The following is a 13,783-nucleotide window of genomic DNA, read 5'->3' as shown; positions in this document are numbered from 1 at the left end:
CTCTCCCTGTCCTCGCACATCACTAAACACTCACCCATTTTCCATGATTGCACCACCCACCGATCGCCTGCCACTCATTGCTCATAACAGCAGGGCACCCCAGGGACTACAACATGCCCTATCACCCCTATCCAGCCTCCCTGGGGACTGCACAGGATGAGTGAAGAAAGAGAGAGCGAGAGAGAGAGAGAGAGAGAGAGAGAGAGAGAGAGAGAGAGAGAGAGAGAGAGAGAGAGAAAGCGAGAGAGAGAGAGAGAGAGAGAGAGAGAGAGAGAGAGAGAGAGAGAGAGAAAGAAAGAAGAGGAGGAGAAAGAGATATTTGCCTCCACATCCTACACATAGGGGAGAGATATGATGAAATCCTGTCTTCATTTTGCAAACGCTGTGTGTGTTTGCGTGTGTATCAAGTATTTACCTGACCTTCAGCATTAATCGTTCTCTGCCAACAAACTTCCAGTCAGAAGCTTGATTCTTATTTTCCCAGAGATTCTAATTCACTCCAAATATAATATTTGAGGTGTTGAATCATTGTTCCATAAAAGTAAAACATGTGAACAATGTGAGTGGGTGAGAATATGCGCGTCACTAGAGCAGCTGTCATTCTGTTTATCGGAACCATCGCAATATTACCACCATAGACTGGCACACAGTTGCTAATACCTTATTCAGTACTCTATACGGAATAAAAATTGACACAAGTGATATTGGCTCTTTCAATTAATCTTTCCTCGATTCCTCACATCCTCTCTCCTTCCCTGCTTCACAAAAAGGCATTGGAGTAGAACATCTGAGGGGAGGGATCTTGGACCTTCTCCAATACAGCTGAGAAGGAGGCGAGGAAATAGGCTCTGAGGAATCAAAAACGTGCCTCGAAAAGAAAAAGAAAGGGCCTCGATGCTTGAGGCTCTCAATGGAGTTCATCAGGGTTTATGCAGGCTTGTAAGGTGGAGTTTCTTCTCAATTCACTTCACTCAAGTATCTGTGAAGTGAGAGAGTAACTGTCCTCGTCATTACCATCACCTACCTGGGAAAATTGTCCCACACGTACACACACAGGATGCTAATTCCCTAATCCTGATTCCCTCCATAGACCCCCTTAAAGACTGACATACAGCCTGAGTCACAAACTAAATCAAGTTCAGTTTCACCTGCTATAACACTGAACGTTGGTCAAAGTCTCTCAGTGCAACATGGGATGGCAGGGGAGTAAAATGTCAACGGTGCACTTTTTTATGTCGTTGTACACAAAGGGTTTTAATGAATGGGTGTAATTACTTTCATTTTGCGCGAGAAACTGAAGCTTGAGTGGCTATGTCTATAACACCTTGTTGGGCGCGACAGCTGTTGTCAGAAGTGAAACTCAGCAGGTTACGTTGTGCTGAAAAGATCTATTTGAAGAACAAAAAAACGGGCTGCAGTGCTAACAATACATGCTGAGTGTTTTGGAGAGAAGCAGGAACCATCAAGTCGGAGAGAAGAGAAGAGGGTTTGCTCAGCCCTTCTAAGAGGCAATGTGCTATGCTATACTTGTATTTGCTTTGCATTTATATATAAGCTATGTGCTGTTATATTTATACACAGTGAATATATAATGACACACACACAACCCCCCCCCCCCCCCTTCCCCCCATACACACACTACTGTCTTAGTAGCCTAACAGGGTCCCCACCTTGAGTAAACCAACATGTCCAAACAGTGTGACGGCCTTAGAGAGAAAGGAGCTCTGTGTTGGGCCGCTGTGGTGAGAGTGACGTGAGCTCTAGAAGCCTTGCCAAGCACAATACTGAGAGGTGATGGTCCTGCTCCATGCTAATTGTGTCAATATGTGCAACTGCTAGCCACAGTGACCTCTTACTGCAGTACTCCTGGCTTCAAGGGACATTCATAATAGAGAACACACACACACACACGTTATTGAGATAGGTACCTGTACAACCGGATGACCTCCAGACGGAGCTTTGACTGCCCCGCGGCTGCCCTCTGTCTCGTAGTGGGCACGGTGGTGGGACTTGGGCTGCATCTCGATCTGCAGACTGTACGGGCCAGAGCAAGACGGCAGCTGCCAATCCAGGGCAGGCAGGGAGCTATGATGAAGAGAGACCGTGCTTGGTACTTTGTGGAACATATAGATATAATATAATATATAATCATAAAAATAAGAATCTACAGAATAGCTTGGTCCCAACTGCATAACTCTTCTATAGCCATCATGCAATACATGGACGTAAATGCTTGGCACGACAATGAACAAAACCAGAAAGGAGTTGGATACAATAAACGGACAGGACCACCAGGCGACCTACAAACACGCACCCACAAAGACGGATCCGTTTCACTTTAATCCAGATCTCTGTTTCCTTTGTTTAATAACGTCCTGATCCTTTCCATTTCATCATTGGCTCTGATCTAATCAATTGAAGTCATAGCCTGACGTATGTAGTTCCTAAACCCTGGGCAATAATGGCTCTTTTGATGAAAACTAAATTAAACTAAATGAAAGAAGCATGTGGTCTGGATAGTCTGCTGTGTTTAAAAAAAATCTTGCTGTAACAGGTGTCGACAAGTGGACTCTTAGAAAAAAGAGTTCCAAAAGGGTTCTTCAGCTATCCCCATTGGAGAACCCTTTTTGGTTCCAGGTAAAACCGTTTTTGGTTCCAGGTAGAACCATTTTGGGTTCCATGTAGAACCCTCTCTGGAAAGAGTTCTACCTGGAACCAATAAAGGGCTCCCCTATGGGGACAGCCAAAGACCCCTTTTAGGTTTTAGATAACAATTTTTTTCCTAAGTGTGTGGAGGGGGCATAGCCAGCACAATTATACAACATGCCTATAGGCTTAACGTAGTGCATTGGTGGAATCAATAATACAAGTAGAGCTACAGTGGAAGTCGGAAGTTTACATACACCTTAGCCAAATACATTTAAACTCCGTTTTTCACAATTCTTGACATTTAATCAGAGTAAAAATTCCTTGTCTTAGGTCAGTTAGGATCACCACTTTATTTTAAGAATGTGAAATGCCAGAATAATAGCAGAGATAATTCTTTATTTCAGCTTTTATTTTGTTCATCACATTCCCAGTGTGTCAGAAGTTTACATACACTCAATTAGTATTTGATAGCATTGCCTTTAAATTGTTTAACTTGGGTTTCGGGTAGCCTTCCACAAGCTTCCTCCTGACAGAGCTGGTGTAACTGAGTCAGGTTTCTAAGCCTCCTTACTCGCACACACTTTTCAGTTCTGCCCACAAATTTTCTATAGGATTGAGGTCAGGGCTTTGTGATGGCCACTCCAATACCTGGACTTTGTTGTCCTTAAGCCATTTTGCCACAACTTTTGAAGGATGCTTGGGGACATTGTCCATTTGGAAGACCCATTTGCGAGCAAGCTTTAACTTCTTGACTGATGTCTTGAGATGTTAATATATCCACATAATTTTCCTTCCTCATGAGGCCATCTTTTTTGTGAAGTGCACTAGTCACTCCTGCAGCTAAGCAACCCCACAACATGATACTGCCACCCCCGTGCTTCACGGTTGAGATGGTGTTGTTCAGCTTGCAAGCCTCAACCTTTTTCCTCCAAACATAACTTTGGTCATTATGGCCAAACAGTTCTAGTTTTGTTTCATCAGACCAGAGGGCATTTTCTCCAAAAAGTACGATCTTTGTCCCCATGTGCAGTTGCAAACCGTAGTCTGGCTTTTTTATGGCGGTTTTGGAGCAGTGGCTTCTTCCTTGCTGAGCGGAATTTCAGGTTATGTCGATATAGGACTTGTTTTACTGTGGATATAGATACTTTTGTACCTGGTTCCTCCAGCATCTTCACAAAGTTCTTTGCTGTTGTTCTGGGATTGATTTGCACTTTTCGCACCAAAGTACATTCATCTCTAGGAGACAGAACGAGTCTCCTTCCTGAGCGTTATGACGGCTGCGTGGTCCTATGGTGTTTATACTTGCGTACTATTGTTTTTACAAATTAACGTGGTACCTTCACGCATTTGGCAATTGCTCCCAAGGATGAACCAGTCTTGTGGAGGTCTACAATTTTTTTTATCTGAGGTCTTGGCTGATTTCTTCAGATTTTCCCATGATGTCAAGCAATGAGGCACTGAGTTTGAAGGTAGGCCTTGAAATACATCCACAGGTACACCTCCAATTGACTCAAATGATGAACATTTGCCTATCAGAAGCATCTAAAGTCATGACATCATTTTCTGGAATTTTCCAAGCTGTTTAAAGGCACAGTCAACTTAATGTATGTAAACTTCTGACCCACTGGAAAGATGTCCTAACCGACTTGCCAAAAGTATTGTTTGTTATTAACAAGAAATTTGTGGAGTGGTTGAAAAAACTAGTTTTAAATACTCCAACCTAAGTGTATGTAAACTTCAGAGTTCATCAAAAATCATTGAATCCCACATAGACCTTTATTTTTAAATAAACAACTAACCAAGTAACCAGACAACTGTCTGACACACCCGAAAGACCATTGGTATCTCAGAAAGTGTCACACCTGGCCACTCATAATATCATTGTTCAGATGTCGCGAGGGAATTAGCCTATCTTCCCATGTGAAGACTGCAGAGATATTGAACCAAAACAAACATTTGCGAGACAATATTTCACTGCGCCGGATGCCTGTGAACCACAAAACCCCTGACAAAGGCTGGCCATGAAAAGCAATCTCTGGCATCCTCTTGGAACTTTCAGTGTGTTTGTTGACCCAAAACTAACTGATTTCCCCCCTCTCAGGCTTTATCTGGGCTGGCTGAACATTACATCATGTTTAGTGGCCAAAGAGGAGGGGAGGCACATGTCTAGCACGGGGAAGCCGGTTGTGTGATTACCCCACCAACTGTTTCCTTGAGCAGGCTTGTCACCATCACTTCCTGTCTCTGCATTATCTTAATCAAACATTTGATTTCCAACAGGAAAGTGTGCCAAGGCAGGAAAGAGAAAACTGAGAAAGGGTCGCCGTGAACTGAAAAGGTTGCCTTGTTAAGAAGGGAGTCTGTGTGTTTATGTCTATCTGTGTGTATTGTTTGTGTGGGGGTTTCCATGGTAACAGGGCACATGTGCTACACTACTCCTCCCTGCGAAATATGATTTATGAAATGTTTTGTATCTTCAAAGGGAAGCCCTCTTGGAAGCGGTACAGCGACTACTGCCTTTCGCCGCGGTCTTTGAAGACAAAAACTATTTGGCACTTGCCATATATAAACAAGTGTAATTTTGGAAAAAGACAAGACCTGGGATGGCAAAATAGCGGTGCAAGTGGAGGAACTGTTTTCCGTGTGGGAAAATAAAGGAGTAGACCTTGCGTTGGATGTTAGTCCATAAATCTTTTGAAATAAGTCAACACCTCCATGAGCTTCATTGTCTTTTTCAAGGCCTAATAACACTTAACTATGCTGCCTTATGTTCTAAGTGAATTCCCTGCCAACGTCAACATTTGTTTGTTTTAAACTGCTGATAATAAATGATTATACAGTACAATTAATTGACCCAAGACTTCCCAGTCCAGCAGTATTTCATTTCCACCTACCTGAGGTAGGGCTTTGGCTTGGACCAGGAGTAGGGTTGCTGGGGCACGTCTAGGAAGCCCCCACAGTAGTTCTCCTTCTTGAAAGGCAGGCGGGAGATGTAGTCCTCCTGGAGGAGCTCGCTCCCAGGGCCCATCTCCTCTCCTCCCGGCTCCGTCTTCAGGCTCATCGTGGGGCTGTGGTCTAGGTTGGTTTTGCGGGCCTTGACGGGGATTCCCTCGCCCATGTCGACCACTCCGTCGGTGGTGAGGGCGTTGATGGCCGCCACGATGGCAGAGTTGGTGTACTGGTTGGTGTTGGCCAGCCAGCTGTCGTCTGTGACGCTGACCCTGGGCGAGCCGCGCGGGGAAGGTGTGGACGACTGGTTGGGCGAGTAGGTTGGCTGTCTGTAGGTGGTGCTGTTGAAGCTGTATTTCCTCTTCCCCACGCCAACGCCGCCACCTCCTCCACTGCAAGCCGGAGAGTTGGGCCTGGAGCTTCCACAGGGCCCTTGCCCCGCCCAGCCCTCCTCGGCTTGGGCCCCGATCTGGGGGGAGGTGGAAGGTGAGTGGCGGGGGGAGGTCGATGGGGGGCCGAGAGGAGCGTGTGGGCAGGAGAGGAGAGAGGACGAGCCTTTCGGAGAGACGCAAGGAGACTGCCATGGCGAGTTCTGGGGTGAGTTGTCATAGTTGTAAAAGCCGGACTCGTAGGACGACGCATCCGAATTGCAGCTACGTGATGACACGCTGCTGGCCGGGCTGAGGCAACTGGGGTCGCGGTAGCCATCGGCATTTGGCAGCGTCAGGGTCACAATGGAGTTGACCCCCCGCTTGTGGTGGACGATGTGGTCCATGGTGCTGCTCTCCTCCACCTCCTCCTCAGGGTACTGGTGGTAGGCTGTGATCTCGATGCGAGGACTCTCCAGGGCCGGGGCCCCGTTAGGCCTCAGGCCGTGGGACATGTAGTAGCCCTGGGCTGGGTTGTGGTTGTTGTGATCGTGGAGACCGTAGCCTGTCTGGTGGCAGGAGGACACAGAGATAATGGGGCTGGACTGCATCGTGTGGTACTGGGTGGCCAGACAGGGGTTTCCCATGCCCAGTGGCAGGGACAGGCTGACATTTGGAGTGTAGCTATATGCATCTGGAAAATACAAACACAGGAGGGCATTGTAAATATTGGCCACCATATAAACATTTTTTTTTTTACAAAGTTGATGCTTTGTAAAATGCACTTTTTCTCACTTCTAAATCCAAGACATCAACAGTATTTCTCATGGAGTTTTGGTAACAATTTACATTAGGTCACCTATGTATTCATAAAGCCTTTATAAAAGCTATATTACAGGTCCTAAAACATAGCAGGCTAGCATATACCCATAGACTTCCAGTCATTGTGCTAATGCCAGTTAGCATTAGCTCTCAAAACTACCTCTAACTTCTTTCATACTGGACACAGAGACACACAAATGGTATCCACGAGTTCATCTGACTTTGGGGGAGTAGATAATGGGCTGCATTGCCAAAAATCCCAAATGATCCTTTAAACCCTATGTCTATTGAGCTGATCAACGTCCAATGAAATGTGTGAGATATCAGCAGATTGTTAACAGTCCATCTGGAGCTGTGCAGAGATCCACAGTGTGCTCTCTAGACTACAGGACCTCCTCCAGCAAAGCAGTGACGGATACCTTATTTGATTGATCGCTTTACTCACTGAGTGAATTAGGGCTCGCCCATGTTGAACGCTAACAGCACTCTGCTTTGCTCTGAGCTTGTGATTAAGTCGGAGGGTTTACAGCTGCTGAGGCATCGCACACATACAGAATACACGCTCAGGCACAAATGGTTGGACACACATTCACACAGACATGCATACTGCACACGTAAACACAAATACATACAGTACATACACACATTATCTGCCATACACACACACACAAACACAGAAACAGGGCAACAGCAGCAGCACTTAGTGAGCAAACCTCCCCTTCTGTTACGATTTTACATAAGAAAGATCTTTAAGCCCCTAACATTTACCTTGAAAAAGGTACACAATTGTTACAATGTAATGCTTTATGTCTGATAAGGGCCATTTTACTATCTCAGATGAAAACCAACCACATGTTGTGCAGTGTACTCAAGTAGGGCAATCCCCTTCCAGCTTGTGTGCTATATTCGTTAACCGCAGCTCTATGCAAACAGCACATCACATGAAATGATGAACCTGTCATGCACCACAGAATACGTGGGTAGACTGTCTAAAATTAGTTCATGACAGACTATTTCCAGAAACAGTGGCAGGTCAAATTCTAATTGTATCTAGCAGGTCATAAAGTTCTTTTTGTTTTTGTTTTGCTCAATGAAGCAATTAACAGTAGTACGAAAGGTTATATGCGCACAAACTAACATTAGAGCACATTAGGGCGGAGAAAGCAAAGGAAGGGCAATAACAAAGCATGCAATTAAAAGGGAAGCAAACACAACTACATTATTCGATTTTCTCATATCTGAAATCATAATAAATGACAAGCCTAAATGCCACTATGTAAATGATTCTGCTAAGCAAAATACAAAACGTGTAATGTCCTATCCTTATTGTTAATTACACACCAAAAACATGAACAAAGCACGTAAATAAGATGAAAATAATCACACCAGGCTCAACTGCATAATGTAAAAACATACAAACAGTGCAAAATAAATCCCCCAAACAGTTTGAGCAACCACAAGTTCAGGAAGACACACCAACCCCCCCATCCAGAGATCCGTCACCACCCACCTCTGTCAGGCCTGTGGCCACACTCTCCCCCTTGGCTGTACTCAAACAAAAAGTTGAAGTCAAACTCTGGTTCTTCACGAAGGGAGCTCATCTTTGCCTCAGCTTAAGGGTGATGAGAACAGCCTCCAACACATCAGCTCTAACGATTGTCTGTCTCTGTCTGTTTTGTCTTCTCCTTTCCTCTTTAGAGATGCTGTTCTGTTCTGGTGCTCGTTCCTGACAGACACTTCAGTAGTGCTGAGGATGCAAATCTCTTTCTCACTCCACCTAATGTGACTTAGAGGAGGGGTGATACACACCAACTGACTACAGGCTGACAGCAATTTGATTTTCCCTCTTCCGTGTGTGTGTGTGTGTGTGTGTGTGTGTGTGTGTGTGTGTGTGTGTGTGTGTGTGTGCGCATGTGCGTGTGTGTGGCGCACACTATGCTTCAGCACACTCTCTGTTTCTAACACATGAGCTACATCCACCCACACACGTCGGGACTTTCACTCAATTGTGTTATCTCTGCAGAGCTTGAGCTTTGCATTTCTGGGTTGCATCTGCTGAATGCTGAACTAACAGTGACAGATAGCAAATTGGGGGTGAGAGCCCTATGGAATAACGATATCTCAAATCCAAGAAAAACAATCTGACTGACGCTCTGTTTCGGTGACTCGCTTTCAGGAATAATTTATGACAGTGAGTAATCACATCTGCAAAGTCATGGTGATATTAAATATGGATAGTGCATACACGTTTGCAGTTTAAAGTGACGAACATGGGATGCGATTCTCTCTCGTCACCATATTCCAAAATGTTTTAACTCTGATTTTGTTATTACCATCCATAAATCATTTTTTCCCCCAGAACATGGAACCAAGTCAATCTGCATGTCTCACACAGATGGTGTGGCTCTGCTTGGCCCAGACAGAGTGAACATCAGGAAGAGCTAGGTGGTCACAGAAGGTCATCTGTAGGCTCAGAAAATCAGGGGCTTTAGTGGATTGCAGTCAGTTATCACGGGCACCTTTTTTTTGAGTGGCTAAGTCACCGCAGAGACAGGGGTTGCGTGCGTGTGGGCATGATGGTACAGGCCACTATACTGGGTCACAGAGAAAGAGGTCTGACTGTGTGTCTGCAACACTGCAGTTGTCAGCAGACTGGTGAAGAAGAGTGGTTCTGCTTATACCCCAGCCAAGCAAGCTACACACAGAAACACACACACACAAAGCGTGCTCGCGAACACAGACAGACAGACACACACACACACACACACACAGACGCACATGTGTCTGCTATTCATTATGAGTCTGACGAGGGACTGAAATGAATAATAACAGCCCCCCCCACCTGTCCACGTCTCAAAACCTCAAAGGCAAATTAAATCCCCAAACCACAAAAAAGTCCATGACATCAGCACTGGAATACTTCTGTAACCTAGGTTACTTCATGAATTAAGTGGCAAGGCAAATAGAGCATGGTCAGTGAGTTGGATGGTCCAGGTATGTGTGCACGCATGATGTAGACTCCTCAAGGTTGAAAAGCACAACCATGAAAACATACATAAATAGTTGCAATCAACATGGTCAAATAAATGCATCAACATGTGGGCTGTGAATGACTGATTATTGACAGTAAGGGCATTGTGAAACCTGGAGGAGAAAAAAAAATACAAATGACTGTATCCTACTAAGTACAGCGTTCCTTGCACTCAAATGCCGCCTACACGTTGCTATAAAAGTGTCACTCGCTCACTTCGGGCTCTGGTTATCATATGGATGCCGCTCACCGTGTCAGGTATTGCGCGGCTAGGAGACTTCTGTATTGAAAACACCGACACCTATTGGTAGCTGAAGAATCCTTCCCAAACCGTTGCAACTATTGTGGTGTATAACTTGATAATAATAGGCATGATTTCATTTATAGCGACGGACGATTTGAGAATCGTTAAAGTCAACATGACACAAGCAAGCACTGCAGTCAGAAAATAACTTTTGAACATTGCCACGTCAAATGAACGGACAATATAGGCTACACAGTAAAGCCGGTTACCTTCTTCTGCAGACTTCATCTCGGTAGCGAGAGAGGTGAGAAAGTGCAATCCTCTTTCCTTTCCCAAAGCCGCTGGGAGGACTGGACCAAAGTTGAATTTGGAGCTGAGTCTCAAACAGCTGGTATCCTGCATTCAACTAGCGATTGGTCTACTTTTGTGGTTGTGACGGTTGGCAATAATATCACAGGCAGTAAGTACCATATGAGAAGCGCGGAAAAAAACGAACTATTTTAGACTGTAGAAGTGTGCATTAGTCAAAACAAAAAGAAACGCATCATTTGTCAATAAAGAAAGTAAACTCGAATGCTGATTTTGAGATTCATTCAAACACTTTCATCCATGTGACAGCACTCCAATAGAAACTGAAATGGAAAAGAGAGCAAGGTATTGCGATGGGCTTATCTTCACAGCACTTTCTCACACACTCGGGGTTGGTCTGATGGTTAGATGAGTGTTGCTGTCGTTCCGTTGTGCTTTAGCCTAATTAAGATGTCCAGAGACTCCCGGTGGCTGTGACACAGGGCTTGTCAGAAGGGGCTGGCTCCATCCCTTTTAAAGCAGGAAAACACCTCCTGTTCAGCGCGCCGCCCCTCTAGGAATAACGTCACCGCTGCCTACTAGCTCCTTTCTGGAAGACTGACGATGCTTGATCGAGTCCGCCAAGGGATTCCATTTGTTGTAGACGTGGGAGGTGTTTTGGACTATTTATTTTGGGGCTTTCATTGCTCACCTTTCAGGTCAGTTTGGGCAGTTTTGAATGCGGATAACCTAGTTCAGGAGTATTCTACCCGAGGTCCGAGGCCCCTTGGAGGTTCGCTGATGCATTGCAAGGGGTCCGCAAAAATGTATATAAAAACTAAAGAAAGTGGAACAAATATTTTTGATATATTTCAATGTTGTTTTGAATATCGTTAGCAAGAACAGAATAACGACGTTTTTATTACATACCCACAGTAGAAAATAGGATAATATCCTCTAACTTTTTATTTCTCAACAACTAATATTGAGGAAATAGCCTTGGTCGCTGGCTGCTGGTACGCTTTCTTGACTTGGACATACATTTTTGCCATCACACTAACCTTCTTTTAACCAGCTAAACAGCTGCTCTGAGATAAAATGTGTTTGGAGTGACCTTTCTAGCTAATTGGCTATGTTAGTTTACACTTCCTCTTCCAATTATAATGTGGGGAGGTCAAATTAATGAAAAACATAAAAAAATAAAAAAATCAACTAAACCTATTTATTTTAAAATATTGTGGTGGCCGGGTGCATGCAAGCTGACATTCCTGTGGCTGGCTGCCGGTTTAAGCGGGCAGTGTGTCAAGAAGCAGTGTGGCTTGGCCGGGTTGTGTTTCGGAGGATGCATGGCTCTTGACCGAGTCCGTACGGGAGTTGCAGTGATGGGACAAGACTGTACCTACCAATTGGATATCACGAAAAAGGGGTAAAAAGTTTTTAAAAAACACATTAATAATACACAAAAATTCTAACAAATGATGGGGACCCCGGGGTCCCTGGGCAAGAAAAGGTTGAAGACCCCTGGCCTAGTTCATAAATAACTTGAACATCCATAGCCACAGTTACTAGTGTATGACCTCATTAGAATTGTATTACAACACAAAAGCCAGGTGAGTGCAAATAGTATTGACCTGGGTAAAAAAGTCCAAATATACTCACTCCACAAATACCAAAATTAGACTAGCCTAACCTACCATATACATTACAGAGGTCTTGAAATTGTACTGAATATAAATGCAAATTGTAAAGTGTTGGTCCCATGTTAGATGTTTTTCCATAAGCACAAAAAGCTTATTTCTCGAAAATGTTGTGCACTAATTTGTTTACATCCCTGTTAGTGAGCATTTCTCCTTTGTCAAGATAATCCATTCACCTGACAGGTGTGGCATATCAAGCTGATTAAACCACATGAGCATTATGCAGGTGCACCTTGTGCTGAGGACCATAAAAGGCCACCCTAAAATGTGCAGTTTTGTAACACAACACAACGCCACAGATGTCTCAAGTTGAGGGAGCTTGCAATTGGCATGCTGAGTGCAGGAATGTCCACCAGAGCTGTTGCCAGAGAATTGAATGTTCATTTCTCTACCATATGCCACCTCCAACATCGTTTTAGAGAATTTGGCAGTACATCCAACTGACCTCACAACTTGTCTTCTTGCTCAGTTGTGCACCGGGGCCTCCCACTCCTCTTTCTATTCTGGTTAGAGAGAGTTTGCGCTGTTCCTGTGAAGGGAGTAGTGCACAGCGTTGTACGAGATCTTCAGTGTCTTGGCAATTTCTTGCATGGAATAGCCTTAATTTCTCAGAGCAAGAGTAGACTGACAAGTTTCAGAAGAAAGTTCTTTGTTTCTAGACATTTTGAGCCTGTAATCGAACCTACAAATGCTGATGCTCCAGATACTCAACTAGTCTAAAGAATGCCAGGTGTATTGCTTCTTTAATTAGCACACCAGTTTTCAGCTGTGCTAACATAATTGAAAAAGGGTTTTGTAATGATCAATTAGCCTTTTAAGATGATAAACTTGGATTAGCTAACACAACGTGCCATTGGAACTGTTATGGTTTTCTTCGGGTGAAGGAGAGTCGGACCAAAATGCAGCGTGGTATTCTTGATACATGTTTAATGATGATAAGAAAACGAACAATACAAAAACAACAAACGTAACGTGAAAACCTATACAGCCTATCTGGTGACAACAAACACAGAGACCAGAACAATCACCCCCAAAATCGGATCCTGGCTAAATGGCGGATCTGGAAGATTCTGGCTGACTGGCGGATCCTGGCTGAATGGCGGATCTGGAAGATTCTGTCTGACTGGCGGCTCTGGCTGCTCCATGCAGACTGGCAGCTCTGGCTGCTCCATGCAGACTGGCAGCTCTGGCTGCTCCATGCAGACTGGCTGCTCTGGCTGCTCCATGCAGACTGGCTGCTCTGGCTGCTCCATGCAGACTGGCAGCTCTGGCTGATCCATGCAGACTGGCAGCTCTGGCTGCGCTGAACAAGCAGGAGACTCCGGCAGCGCTGTAGAGGAGGAAGGCTCTAGCAGCGCTAAACAGGCGGTAGACTCCGGCAGCGCTGGAGAGGAGGAAGGCTCTGGCAGCGCTGGACAGGCAAGGCGCACTGGAGGCCTGATGCGTGGTGCTGGCACTGGTGGTACTGGGCCAGGACACGCACAGGAAGCCTGGTGCAGGGAGCTGCCACCAGAGGGCTGGTGTGTGGAGGTGGCACAGGATGGACCGGACCGTGAAGGCGTACTGGAGAACTTGAGAGCAGGGCTGTCACAGGACGTGCAAGGCTAGGGAGGTGCACAGGAGGCCTAGTGCGTGAGGCTGGCACAATCTTCACCAGCCGACAAACACGCACCTCAGGACGAGTATGGAGCGCTGACCCAGGTGCCATCAAATCCCCTACACGCTCCGTCGGGCG

The 13,783-nt window shown here is 45.2% G+C and overlaps 1 protein-coding gene across 2 annotated transcripts in view; it reads right to left on the bottom strand.

Moving 5' to 3' along the window:
- Positions 1-10,971, bottom strand: part of LOC110518416 (nuclear factor of activated T-cells, cytoplasmic 1) — a 75,659-nt gene extending 64,688 nt beyond the window's left edge. Inside the window, exons 1-3 of one of the 2 annotated variants that reach the window (XM_021596024.3) lie at positions 10,333-10,971; positions 5,544-6,660; positions 1,929-2,085 (exon numbers count right to left, since the gene is read on the bottom strand). In XM_021596024.3, coding sequence (XP_021451699.3) covers positions 1,929-2,085; positions 5,544-6,660; positions 10,333-10,465 — 1,407 coding nt within the window. In that variant the 5' untranslated portion in view covers positions 10,466-10,971. Of the gene's footprint in view, positions 1-1,928; positions 2,086-5,543; positions 6,661-8,298; positions 8,710-10,332 lie in introns of those variants that run through there. The other variant, XM_021596031.3, reaches the window with a different exon arrangement.
- Between the last annotated feature and the right edge of the window lie 2,812 nt (positions 10,972-13,783).

The sequence above is a fragment of the Oncorhynchus mykiss genome, chromosome 3 (genome assembly GCF_057628025.1).
Source record: "Oncorhynchus mykiss isolate SJ-2025 chromosome 3, ASM5762802v1, whole genome shotgun sequence".
Taxonomy (NCBI): domain Eukaryota; kingdom Metazoa; phylum Chordata; class Actinopteri; order Salmoniformes; family Salmonidae; genus Oncorhynchus; species Oncorhynchus mykiss.
The sequence above is the reverse complement of the archived record's forward strand: the minus strand, read 5'-3'. Positions and strand labels throughout refer to the sequence as shown.